The 14,067-nt window shown below is 47.2% G+C and overlaps 1 protein-coding gene across 1 annotated transcript; it reads right to left on the bottom strand.

Moving 5' to 3' along the window:
* Window positions 1-410: 410 nt before the first annotated feature.
* TXN (thioredoxin) lies at window positions 411-11,056 on the bottom strand. Its single transcript, XM_080940207.1, has 5 exons — window positions 10,902-11,056; window positions 6,784-6,888; window positions 5,885-5,944; window positions 1,867-1,932; window positions 411-614 (listed from the first exon to the last, which is right to left on the bottom strand). Exons 1-5 carry the CDS (start codon window positions 10,923-10,925, stop codon window positions 552-554), a joined length of 318 nt encoding a protein of 105 aa, XP_080796333.1. The 5' UTR covers window positions 10,926-11,056; the 3' UTR covers window positions 411-551.
* Window positions 11,057-14,067: the final 3,011 nt, after the last annotated feature.

Here is a 14,067-nt window from a genome sequence, read left to right as displayed (position 1 = left end):
TCTATTTGTCCCTGTATTTCCTTCCATTTTGCTCTCCCTTCTAAGAAGGACTGAGACATCCACATTCTGGTGTTCCTTCTTTTTGAGCTTCATAAGTTCTGAAGTTCATGTGTATGTTTTAGTCACATGTAATATACACTTACTTCAGACATGCTTGGTGCCCATGGATCCCAGTAGGGGACATCAGATCCCCTGTAACCAGAGGAATAGGTAGCTGCCATATGGGTGCTGGGAAGTAAACTCAGGTCCTCTACAAGTACAGCCAATGTTCTTAACTACTGAGCCATTTCTCCAGCTCCTGTCTTTTAGTCTTGAAGCAAATGGCTTCTAGTAAGTGGCTAAATGTTACTAAAAATCAAGGGGACTAAAACCACGCCATTTCTCACTTATATGAAAAAGACATCAGACGGTTTTAAAAAGGGTAGAATTAATATTTTATTGTCATTTATAATCAGATGGCAGTTGGGTAAAGACTCTCTACACTTCATATGTTTTTGCAAATTAAAAAAGGTACAGGTTTTAAACAGCTGGTGACACTTCTCAGAGCATGATTAGGCAAATTGAGTAATAGTGGCTTCAAGCTTTTCCTTGTTAGCGCCAGAGAACTCACCCACCTGTTGAGAGATGAGAGGAGGATTAGCTACAACAGAGCCTTATTCCGGGAGACGCTGTAATCGCAGAGAAGGCGGAATGGGGGAGGCTTTTCTCAAACTTTCTTGAGTAACAGTTTTTTTTTAAAAAAACAACCCAAAAAGCCAAACCAAAAGACAAAGCTAATAGCAAAAATAAAGAAACCAGGAGAAAAGCCAAAGGATTCCAGCTCAATCCCCCCCAAACATGAAGAAAGACCTTTCTTAATAAGAAATGAGCTACCGAGGGCGGTCTGAAAATGTATGCGGTGTGGCGTGAATATGAACTAGCTGTGGAGATTCTGCTATTGCTAATTTTCAATTAGGCACTGCACACTATGTATTTAGGTTCAGGAAGAAAGACACTGTTTTTTCCTTTCAGAAACAAGGTTTTTCCCAGAGCCCAGGCTGGCCTCAATGCACGGTGTTTCTTGGGTCTCAGCCTCCCAGGTGCTGATATTATAGCATCAAACCCAACCCGATTATCCTGAACACAGGCAGTGGAGACACTACTTGTGTGGACGACAGACACCTCTGTGATTTCTGCATGTGCACTATTATGTGATTTGGCTGAAATGTTATTTCTGATTTTGTTTTTGATGCTGTCTTCCTTTATATCTTCAGGCTAGCCTGGAAGTTACTACATATCCTAGGCTAACTTCAAACTTGTAGCAATCCTTTTGCCTTGGCCTCCTAAGCTCTGAAATACAAGCATGCAACAGCATACCAGGCTGCATACAGACATGCAACCTAAGAAGGCAGCACCTCCTCGTGAGTAACTCAGTTCAGTTACTTCCGTGTTTAAACATACATTCTTTGGTCCACTTGATTTTTCTTTTCCTTTGGGTTGTTGTTGAGGCAGTTTCTCTGTGCAACAGCCCTGGCTGTCCTGAAATTCACTTTGTAGACTGACCAGGCCCGCCTCACACTCCGAGAGATCTACCTGCCTCTGCCTCCCGAGTGTTAGGATCAAAGGCACGAGCCACCACAGCCACCAGGGGATTGCTACTCTACAGCACATTCTAACCTGAACTCTCAGTTTTCCAGTTACCCCTAAAGTGTGTCTGAGCCATAACACCCAGCCCAGCCTTTTGATTTTAAAGACACGGCTCCTCCGTGTAGCCCTGGCGGTCCTGTCCTAGAACTCCAAGATCCGTCTGTATCAGCCTCGCCTACCTAGTGCCGGGATTAAAGGTGTGCCCAGGTACAGTTGGTTCTTAAGCTCTGATATACATACCTTTTGACCCTTTTTATAAAACTGGAAGGTTGGCATGCATTTGACTTCACAGTCTGCAGCAACATCCTAGGATGTGGAGAAGGTGGTCCGGAGAGAAGATGAAAACAAGAATGTAAACATTAAACACAGATGGGAAATTCTGAAAACATCTCTGCCATTAGACACCCCAAACCTCAGCCTCAGAACCTTCCAAGCACATCAACACAATAGCAGGTAAAAGCCCACTGTGTTGCATTCTCAATTAAAACATTTTACCACTGTACGGATAATACTACTTTCTTTGTTAAAAATCTTTTATTTATGTGTGTTCTGGCTAGTTTTATGAGAACTTATTACAAATTTGCTTCTGTTCTTGTAGACACTTTTTAGTTTAGATTCTTTTTTTTTTTTAAAAAGATTTACTTATTTTATGTATGTGAGTACACTATCTTTAGAAACACCAGAAGAGGGCGTCAGATCCCATTACAGATGGTTGTGAGCCACTATGTGGTTGCTGGGAATTGAACTCAGGACCTCTGGAAGAGCAGTCAGCGCTCTCAACCGATGAGCTATCTCTCCAGCCCCAAGGCATTTCTTAATTAGTGATTGATGTGGGAGACCACACTGTGGGTAGTCCTGGGAGAAAGCTGGCTAAGCAAGGCCGGAAGCAGTGTGTTCCTCCATGGCCTCCGCATCGCCCGCAGCTTCCTGCCCTGACTTCCCTGTGATGGAATGTGAGCTCACGTGTTTCATCACAGATCAAGAAACCCAAACTAAGGTAATGCATATACACCTATGGGGTGTCAGGTTCCCCAGGAGTTTCAGTGAGCTACCTGATACAGGAGCTAGAATAAAACCCGGGTCCTCTGAGTAAGTGCTCTTAACCACAGAGCCATCTCTCCAGCCCCAAGTGAACCAGACTTCAAGCAATTCAATTTGACCTAGAAATGGTGGTATTTCCTAACACACTTTCAGTCCTCACACACCAATCTGCTCCTCCCATTAACTAACCTATAAGCAGAACTCTTGACTGTGCTCTGGTCTCATGACTTTTATGCCACTGACCTATCCTGCCTAGTAAGGCCTCAGTCAGGGCTGCAGTCTCTTTGCTCAGCATGGAAAGAGAAAGCTGTCTTACAGTACCTATGTGTGCCCTACACGTTTGATCTTCTAGATTTATGTAGAATAGAGAATAAGATAGACCCGCAACAGCTTAACTCTAAACAGTTAATTATTAACATATAGGTAAATAGTCCTGGCTTAAAACAATGTTCTAATAGATGTAGCTAATATATATTTGCACAACTTTACTAATGTCTCTCCCCATTCCTCCTTTGTTTTTAAAAACACAGTACAGATTTTCCTGCCTGTACTATTTCAAAGCGTCACCATAAATTCCCCAAATGCACCAGTTAAATTTAAATGTGGAAGGACTAAGTTTTAACTAAGCCAATGCCCAGGGCGTCAGTAAAGCCAGGTGACACCTGCGCCTCAAACTCTCGGGGATCCTCCTGTGCTGCGATTGCAGGAGTTGAGTGTCTACACCCACACACCCCGTGAGCAAAGCCAAAACACACAGTATATGAAAGCTTACAGACTTGGGTTCGTTTGTTTAATTTACAAAGCACATGTCGCACCCCGTTGGACACCACTGTGATATGACTGGTGGTGTCACTGTCAAAAGGGCCTCCATGTCAGTGTCTGTGATCACCAGCATGTCCTTGCTTTCCTGCACACACACTATGGGTACAGGCCCAACTGTCCATCTGAACTGGTTACGGGACCCCCCACTCAGGTGCGTAAGGAACTCCTGGAAGGTTTTCTATGCTATGCTCTGTAGAATTAAAGGCTTCCATTTGGTCACAGGCTCACTGCAAGTTTCGAAAGTCACCCAAACAGACTTGAAGGAGCTGTCACTTCATGACCCTAGGTGCTTCACAGATCTCTGTAGGGGTCAGGACTGAGGCAGGAGGATCCGTCCTCAGTTCCACAGGGTCTCCACCACTGCCTGTGGGCGTTAAAACACCCTCACAGTTACTGTGGGCAGTTCAAGCTAAAACGCACGCAGAGGTGCCCAGGAGACTTCAGTAACTGAAATTATCTGACAGGGTCAACGGATCTAAACCAAGAGTAAATTTCTCCGGGCTTAAGTGACCTTATAGCAATGGTTATCCACCTTCCCATTGCTGCGAATCTTTGATACAGTTCCTCATGCTGAGGTGACCCCAACCATAAAACTGCTACTTAACGCATTTTATTACTTTACAGACTTGCAATGTAAATACAATTTCTGATCGTCTCAGGCGGCCCATGACTCACGGAACTGTTGTCATGTATGAAGAGGCTGGGATGGGGTGCAACGGGCAGACTAAGTTTGTGAAGACAGAGAACAGAAATTTTCTTCCTCCAACAAGCAGGTTATACTCTTTTTCCTCCCTAATTCTCTTAGAAGAGTAACTTCCTCAGCCATTTTACTAAGACCAGTGACAGATTACAACTTGAGAACCCCTTAGTCAAAAGGACCAGGGTTTCTAGATTTCATAATCTTGCACAGACTTTGCTGTTTGGTCTGTGATGCCTCACACTCAAACCTGTTAGAGTCTCAGATCCCGTAGGAGGCTGGCTGCTCACTACCTGTAAAAGCAGTCACATTTCACCAACTATTCAGGATAAGCCAAAGGCTTCGTAATTATGGTCTTGCTCAATCTGGATAACCACCTCACACGTGATGCTGGACAACACTGCCATTTAGAGGATGAAAGTAAGGCACAGCTAAGCAACCCGAGCAAGCCCTCACTGTTAATAAGGTACAGGCAACTAGCAGCACGGGCACAGGGTCCATGAAGGAAAGCAGGCAGAGAGCGTAGCGTACAGGGGGTAAACGAAGTCAGGCTCACGAGAGGGAAGTGAAGCTTTGTGACCATGGCTCAGTCAGGTAGGAAAGGACGGGCCAGGGAAGGGAGACAGCACAAGTGATGACAGCCCAGAAAACCTGCTGAGAAAAACCACCCCGGGGATGGTGGGGGCTGGGTGTTTGGAGAGGACCACTGAACACCTCACGTGACCCCGCCCTAAACCTTTGCCAAGCTGATGGCTACGTAAAGAGAGCCAATTATAGACGGAGAACTAGGGTAGAAGATGACGGAGATTAGCTTAAAGCAGAATCCATACTCTGATACTTTCTGCCACCCCATTCTCTAACCTCTTCTGCCCCACAGGTGGGTCAAAGTACTCATACATCCTTCCCTCAGGGGCCCTGATGCTTCATCCCACTCGGAACTTTCCAGCCCAGCGGCCTGTGTGAGAGGAAAGAGCTTATGCTAAGAACCTGGGGAGGGGTAAGAGCCAAGGGCAGGAGAGCCAAGCTTCCTCATCTTAAACACTGGCTCTGCTGGGGACTCTGCAAGAGCAAGTCTTCGGTTTCAGTTTTCCCATCTCTGAAATCATTTGGGGGCGGGGGAGGAAAGATTATCAATATGTGGAAAGTATACAGAACAGAGCTGAGTGTGCAAGTGTGAACTTGCTAAATAAAACCAGGCTGTGACTTTCCCCCTAAGTTCTCCCAGCTCTCTAAGGCACCAGGGCGCTCTCATGTTTACTGTAATGTCAGGGCTTTCTCACCAATTCAACCAAATCATACCGATAAGAATATTCTTATAAGAGTAAGGGATATAGCTACCACACAAGAAGTTCGGAGCACCTCAGTAGTGGCTTCACAATTCCACGATGCTATCCAATCTACTATCTCTTAGAGCCAAAGTTAACTTATTTTGAGTGATCGTCCCAGAATGGGTGATATGTAACACAAAGGCCCCACAGCCTGAGCGTGGCCCGATGCTTACTTTAGAATGTTCCAAACCCAGCTCCAAGTAACTAGAGTCACGCCCATAACGGACACATGTTCCGTTCTTCTGAAACAGAACTTCTTAAGAGTACCACTTCTATTATTACCGGACATTTTTACTTTAAAGAACAGGGTAGATTCCAGAGGCCAGGCCACTGTGAGATGCTTGGAAGTATCCAATTTCAAACTACATACCTGGCAATCATCCACGTCCACTTCAAGGAACACCACATTGGAATACTTGTCACACAGGGACTAGAAAATTTAAAACAAACCAAAACACGTTAGAACTGGACATTCAACATAGTTAAGCTTCTTCAGGGGAAATGTAACAGATTAAAGATTTATTTAGTTTTAGCTTGTGCATATGTCTGTACACCACATGTGTGCCTGGTACCTGCAAAGGCCACTAGAGGGCGCTGAATGTCTTGGAAGAGTTATAAAAGGTTCTGAGTCTCTCCCATTTGGGTGCTGGGACCCACTCCAAGGTCCCCTGGAAGAGCAGCCAGTGCTCTTAACCACTCTCTCCAGCTCTATACAGTAATCAAAGATTTATTTATTTTAAAAGCCCTTGTTTTATTTGCTACTGCATTATTATTAATGTAAATGTGTACAGGAGCATGTGGAAGTCAGTAGGCAGCAGGGAACTGGTTCTCTCTTTCCACTGTGGAATTCGAGGGTCCAGCTCAGATCCTCAGGCTTGCGGGGTAAGCCACAGGGGTCTTTGTTTTGTTTTCACCGAGCAATCATCAGCCAGGTCTAAATATTCAACCTAGAAATAGGTGAGCATCAGAGACACAGCTGTGTCTCAGTCAAGTTTTCCCACGAGCACAATAATTTGGCACTGTCTCTTTGAAGCCTGAATTTCACACTGGGCCCAGGTATCAAATGGAAAGAAAAAAATATTTACTCAAGACAACAAAACTTCCAAAAGTTGTCCTCAATGAATTATAATATTACATAAGTTGTCATATTCCTACATACTCATCACCGACACAGGAGAATAAAGCAAACCCGGGCACCCATTATTTTCAACCCCTTTCCCTGGCTTGTGTCTACCAGCCAGCCTCAAAGCCCACGGCTCCTATACTCACATGAAAGAAGGGCTTGATCATTTTGCAAGGTCCACACCACGTGGCAGAGAAGTCCACTACGACAAGCTTGTCTCCCGCAGCGGCCAGGGCCTCCTGAAAAGCTTCCTGAGGAGGGAGAAACATGGTACATATCACAAACTTTCACTTTCCATAACATGTGGCCCAGTGCCACCAAGCCTTTGAACCCAGCACTCACTCTGGAGGGAGAGGTAAGAGCCCTCTGGGTGGTGGTGGCCAACATGGTCTAGCACTGACTGGCCAGTTCTAGGCCAGTCAGTGAGACCCCCACCGTCCAAAATGACCCAAGCAAACATGCAAATGAGCAACAAAGATATTATGTACATAAGAGGTTTGGCTCTTAGGGCCTACTTTCTAATCAAAGGAACCAAACAAAGTAGCTTGACAGGCATCTTGCACACAGCTGACATTATTAGACTTGATAAGGAGAGTGTATTGGTCTTCATGTCTTCAGGAATACTATATAAAATATTGCTAACTGTCTAATCTGAGGGCAGTGGTAGTTCGTGGGCCCAGGCACATGCCTCTGAGGTACATCCATAGCACATAATTAACACATTTATACTAAGTGAAAGAAAGGGAAATAAGCATTTGCAGTAAAAATGTTTCCACTTCAAAATCAGTTTTGTGTTGGACAGCTGATTCTTAGGGGTCGGTGAAAAGAGCCTCAAAAATTGAAGAAGCTTCACAGGTCACAGTTAAGCAATGGAGGAAGTCACAAGTTACTTAACCATGAGGCAAATGAAAGCAATAGTTAATTTGTCTAGAGTAAAATATGAGAAAACCTCTGACTCCATGGCAAAGTCCAGGAGAGCGACCTCCAACTCAGGAGGTCACCATTAGCATAACATTTTGCGTGTGTTGCTGTTTTAAGATCTAATTTGTGTGTGCATCTGCTGTGCAGAGAGGGCACGAGATCCCTAGAGCTGGAGCCATGAGTAGCGGGTACTAAGTGAGGGTCCTCCAAAGAGTAGAAACACTCTTAACCGAAATGCCAGCGCTCCGGGCCCTTCTGTGTGCTTTCTACAGGGCCTCTAGAGTTGGGATCACACTGCTTTATCAACCTCTGGCTTGTGCCCTATGTATGGACCTAAGCTCACTGTTCTTTAGATGAATCCAAGTTTTAGTTTCTCAAGAAGGAATTATTCTTTGTTTTGCTTAAGTAACACCTGTCACGTGAAATTCCCAGCAAAAATGATTAAAAAAACAAAACAAACAAAACAAAACAAAACACACCTCACTGCCAACCTCTCTGAATTATTTACTAAAAGCCTTGCTACTGTAACCCTAGGAACCTAACAGTCTGTCACCAGGGACTCATTCAAACCACCATTAGTCATAGGGTAATGACCCAAACCCAAACGAATCAAAGCAACACACACAAGTTGTATCTGAAGTCAGCATTTCCATCAGGGGAAAAATGCTGGTCAGTTAGCAAAAACTAATACAAATAACAATCTCATACACACACACACACACACACACACACACACACACACAAAATGTTATAACCCCAACCCCTAATTAAATTAAAACCCAATGAGTTTTCATGCAGTATACTTACTTTAAGTTTATATTTATTTGGTTTTTATATTTCTATTTATTTATGAGTACCAATGTTTTTGTCTGTATGTACTTATGTGCCTGGTGCCCTCAGAGACCAGAAGAGGGCACGTGATGCTTTGGAACTGTAGTTACAGTTGGTTATAAGCCACCCTATGGCACAGTGCTGGGACTCAAACCCCACCCACCCTTATCCTATGGAAGAACACCTTTTATCTGCTGACTTATCTTTTTGGCCCCGGTACAGTTTTTAATTTCTATTTTACATTTTGAAAGTTAAAAATAATTGCATGTCATTTCCGAGAACACTACAGAATAGCTATTTCCATAGATGTCTAGTCAGACAGGCCCATCGATCCATGTCTGGGCCAGGAAGTGGGAATACAGAAAGAGCAATGGAAGCCACAGTTCCAAACCACCACTGGCTGTTGCAGATAAACCTCACCCACCGTGTAGTTATCAGAGGCCACACCACCTATTCTTTATTGTAAGACACAGGTCAAGACAGGACGGCAGGCTGCTCTGATGACACCCACCTCTGGAACATGCTGGATCCTCACTAATAAAAACTTGATGAGATTACATGAAAAACAGGACAAGCTGCACTTAAGGTCTCCCCCAAAAAGCTACGAGGCAAAACTGCTCAAAAATACTGAAAGTGGTTCACAATCCTAATTTTTGGCTTCAGTGAACACAAATTACGGAGGCAGGGATGTGCAAACTTCACCAAGGTTTCTTTTGCAGACGTGTAAGCATGCCACAAGTTTTTGGCTTGAAGACTATTCAAAATTATCTACTAAGAAGCAAATCACAGTTTTCAGCTCCAGAAACCAATAACCACAATTAGCAAGAGTCTCCATTTCGGACACCAATAACCTGGAGACAAAACACACCCGGAGCAGACTGGAGAAGACGCTACCATCAGGCTGGTGCGATGGATCAGCAGATTAAAGGACCTGCCACCAAGACCAAGGAACTGAGTTCATTACCCATGACCCACAAGGTAGAAGCGCCCCACCCCATACATGAATGTAAACCAAAAAAAAAAAAAAAAAAAAAAAAAAAAAAAAAAAAAAAAAAAGCCTCCAACAACAACAAAACCATATTCAACCCAAAGGTAGTAATAAAGTGTTCTTCGCTTTTTTGAGACAGCTGAGCCTCCTGAGTGCTAGTGATTAGTCGTGAGCTGACACACTGGTCTAACAATGATATGTGAAGCGCTGAGTAAGGTGCCTTGTGTGTAGTTCAATATTTCATTCTTAAAAGTAATTAAACAAGGCAAGCCAACTGTTGATTTCTGCTCCACTCTATTTTAGCTTATTCTTCTACTCCTGTGTGGTGACCCCAGGGGTTTTTAACAACCCACAGCCCTGGACAGCTAAATCAATCAACTTAAACCCAACAGGTAAACTGTATGTGTATTCTGGGTGTATTCACAGACTCTGGGTGACTCTGAATAACTGGCTTCCGGTCACCAGTGCACACCCCTCCTACTGCAATGGCAAGGGTTCCATAAGTAGGACAGTTTAAACAGACAAGGACCCAATTTATGCTGGGTGGGTGGATTCTGAGCAAACTGGAACTGGAGGGCACTAACCTGTCTTCCTCGGACTTCCTAGTTTAAGGCTGAACTTGGGAGACAGTCTTCCACACATCAATTCCCATCCCCAATCCCCTTTCACTTTCCATTTAATAAATATTCCCCGAGTAGTTACAGTGTAACAGGCTCTGGTTTCCCAATCTGGAAGATATTCTGGTTCTCAGTAACTTTCGAATATGGTAACAGTCTTTCCCTTGGGTTTTTTTCCCCCCCTTGTCCCAAAGGGCAGAACCTCTAGGACTTTGTACAGGACTACTCCCAGGGGCAGAGCCCTGGTTCCAGTAAAGTCCATTTACAGAGGGTCAATCGCTGAAACCTTAAGGCTGCGAGGCCCCTGGGCCCCGACACTGGGGACTGAGTCATTCTAAAGCCAGAGCTGCCGGAAACACGCCCTGCGCCGCAGGAGGAGGAGTCTCTCGGGCGCGGCCTGGACCTTTTTCCCAAGCAGTCACCTGGGGTGCCCCTCCGAGGGTCTCTAACTGGGACCCGGGACCCACCCTCCCATGCACCGACCGGGCCTGCGTCCTCTAGGCGGCGGGCCACTGTCGGAAAGAAACTATGGCCGAGCTCTGCGGCACAGCACACCCGCGCGGCGTACGGCACCGCGTACGCGAGGAGTGGCGCCTCTCCATCTTCCCCCAGAGACCCCGAATCCTGGTTCAGTTGGGGCACGGGGCGGGGTGTCACTGGAGGAGCCCCGTCCATCACTTCACCTCCGCCAGATTTGGGCTGGCGGTAGGGAACGTAGCTCCGGGAACCCAAGGGCTGCCCACGCGTGCACCTCCCGTACCCCGCGTTCTAGGGTCTCTCTGTCCCCTCCCCCAGGGCGTGCTCCACAGCCCAGGGCGCACACAGGCCCTGGGCCGCTCGACCGGCAGGGATACCGAGGGTGTCCTCTCAGCACCGAGGGGTGAGCGCGGCGCCCGGGCACGCGTACCTTGCTCTCGATCAGCTTCACCATTTTGGCTGTTGCGGGGAGGGAACCACACGAGTTTCAGCAGAACCCGATGGAAATGGATCCGAGGTACCCAACCGGAGCTTGCAGCCGAGCGCGGCTGCCCGCCTTCTCTTTATAGAGTCAGGGCGGAGCGCGGCGGGGCGGGGCGGACGGGCACGCGCGGCGGGGACGCGCTCCCAAGCCTCCCGCGCCCGCCAAGGCGCCCCCGGCAGGCCGCGCCCAGACCACGCCCCCAAGAGGTGGGGCGGTTTCCAGGGGGCGGAGCCAGAGGAGGCTGCTTGAGCGTCTCCGGGACTGTCCTAGTGCTGGCCTTGCTCCTTGGCTGCCCCGCTCCAAGCGGCCGAACGTGAAGCTCGGTTTATAGGGGCGGAGCTAGCGCAGGCGCCTGGAGCAGCTTCGGGCTCAGAGCTCCAGACACCGCCCTGCGCTCACCCTTTGGAGAGCGTGTGTCCAGCTGCCCGAAGGGTACTTTACTGTGCACGGCGCCGGGAGATAGATCGCGGTCCCCTCTCACACCGTAGAGTCCCTTTGGAATCACATTGGTCATACTTTAAACAGACCTAAGTCAGATACTGTAAGACTGGGGCTGGGGACATCCCTAGGACTGCCCAGGCAGAGGTGTTATCCTTCGACTAGGGCGGCCATGCTGCTGTTCGCCTCAAAGTGCTGAGTAACGATGACCAGGAAGTGTCTCAGTGCGCGCCCTCGCCAACTTTCTGGGTAGTTCTTTGCCACTTCTCTCTCCTCTTCTTCCTATTCCTTAACTTTAACAGGTGAACCTGCTTACTGGAGAGGCACAGAGACGTTTAGAGCCCTTGTTTTGTTCCCCAAATGCATGGTAGAGATCGGATGGTCCAACTCCCAGCGTTGTCTTGAAGGATTTAAAGGGCTGGAAAACTGGAGAGGAGAGCGCTTGGCCCATAAGGAAGCCCTCAATAAATTATTCTAATTATAGTCCTCGTGAGCGCTAATTAGGCTTGCGTGGTGCCATGTCGGGCCTGGCAGAGTTTGGCTATCTTGTATTTACAATGACAGTAAGCACTGAGGAGAGTTTTCTGCCTTGGGAGACGCTAGGAAGAGTGTTTGTCAATGACAAAACTGGGGTGATGTGCAGGAGGACGGACGGGGCGTGGTGGAAGCTAAGGCATTGTTAAGGTGACTTTGTGCACCCCCACCCCCACGCCTGGGCAGAGTGCCCCCTGTGTTCTGCTGAAGAAGCCTAGGTGGAGACTGCACAGAGCCAGCATGCCGGGAGGAACTTGCCAAGCCTGCGTTTGCAGAGCAGAGCTAACCTAGATAAATCTGTATCCAGAGATGAAGCCCCGCGGAGGTGGTGAAACTGTTTCCCAGCCTACCCCTCCCCACTGGCTTCCTTTGTTCAAAACAAGAAGAAAGCTAGAACCTTTGAACCAGTTGTGCAACATTTTTTTTTTCTTTCTTTAAAGGGTTTAGGAATTCGAGTAATGAGTGAGGATGTAGACAGGAGGAAGCATTCTGAACTTAGCCCTACACTGAGGGTGGATGCTACCCTGAAGGCAGTAGCCTTCCCTAAGAGGACAGCTGAGACAGAAAGGCAGCCCAGGCAGAGGAGCAGAGTCTATTAACTTGCTTTGCAGCTACCGAGTCTTTTCTGTTCAGCTCCATCCCAGGTTCCTGGCTTTTTGGTAGCTGGTAAATCTGTCAAGCAAGGACACCAAACACTGACCTATAGGACTTGGAAGGGTCCCTCCCTTAGCTGACACCTCTTCACAGACCCTCAGATGCCCACTGATTCTGTGTAGGAAAGTCCTGACTCCCTGGCGCCTGTACAGTACCAACAACACACATGGGGTAAAAGTGGAGGACATTGCTAATCCGGAAAATGAGGCACTGGGAGGTCAGAGCGTGTGTTAAGATTCACAGCTCTGCCATCTCTCCTGTCCGCACACAGCTCAACTTAAGTAGCTGTGTTATTCTAGGGTAGTTTATTTAGCTTTTGTGCGCCCCGGTTTCCCCCGTGAAATGGAAACGATACCACCTTACCCTGAAGGTTTGAGCTACAATACTGTGTGTGTAAAGAGCTGAGAAATGGGCCTGCTGCTTAGCACCCCGGGAACGGCGGCCGGCTGTTAGACTGAAGGCCTAATGCCAACAACTTCTGTCCGAGATGAGGGCAGAGAGCTGGGGTGGGTGGGGGAGACTATAAAACAGGTGCTAGTCTTGAGTAATCAGGAAGTTTGTACAAAAGAAAAGAAAACCAAACTAAAAAGCACAGGTGCTGTAAGACGAGTCTCAGAGGAAAAGGCCTGTTTCTCTCCTGAAGGGTGGGGGAAAGTGAGCTGGACCTGTCCTGCAGGAAGACCCCTGTATGCAGGGTCATGGAAAATGCCCTAGAATTTCAGTTGTAAGGAACTGATAATTCAGCTTGGACAGCGCCTTGCAGAGGAATTCCATGAGTCCAGAAATGGAGGATCCATTTGTTCAGAGCAGTGTGGAGCAAGAGGAAAGGAGGATGTAAAGACTTCCCTTTGGCGAATCGACTCCACGTACTGAACAGTAGAAGGAGATCTAGCTCAAACTGACCCAATCCAAGAGAAGCAGGGACACAGTGCTGGGGCCGAAAGCTGTCTGTTATAGGAGCACCGTATCCGTTGTCAGTGTCCGGTGGGATCTCCCCTCCCCCCATCAAACACCCCAAAGGCAGCCCAGGCTTGGAACCCTCTACCCCAGTTTCTCTGCAGGAAATATACGTGCTCCAGATTGAACCTGTTGGGAAATATGGTGGCCTTATGGGTTTGCATTTATAAGCCTCTGCAAATGTGAGTCCTTGCTGTATTTTGGGAACCTAGGAAGGTCCTGGCTATAGTCGATCATCCTGGTCAGTATTTAATTAGAGTTGGCTTCAGATTCGGCTCAAAAACTATGAAACTGGTCTTTCGTGATTCTCATAGCGAGGGATCTAGGTGACAGACTCAGAGAAGCTCTGCCTTGGAATCTTCATGTGACAATACAGCCTGTTGGGCCCACTTCCGTTGGAATGACCTTGACCTTGAGGTTTTCAGGAAGAGTCCAGCATAAGTGAAATTTAAAAACTGGTCCAGCAGGACAGTTGGGTTGAAGGTAAAAGTGAAGCAACATGAACCGAATCAGAAAGTAACACAAAACG

The sequence above is a fragment of the Micromys minutus genome, assembly GCF_963924665.1.
Source record: "Micromys minutus genome assembly, chromosome: 28".
Lineage (NCBI taxonomy): Eukaryota > Metazoa > Chordata > Mammalia > Rodentia > Muridae > Micromys > Micromys minutus.
This window is presented reverse-complemented; position numbering and strand designations above follow the sequence as displayed.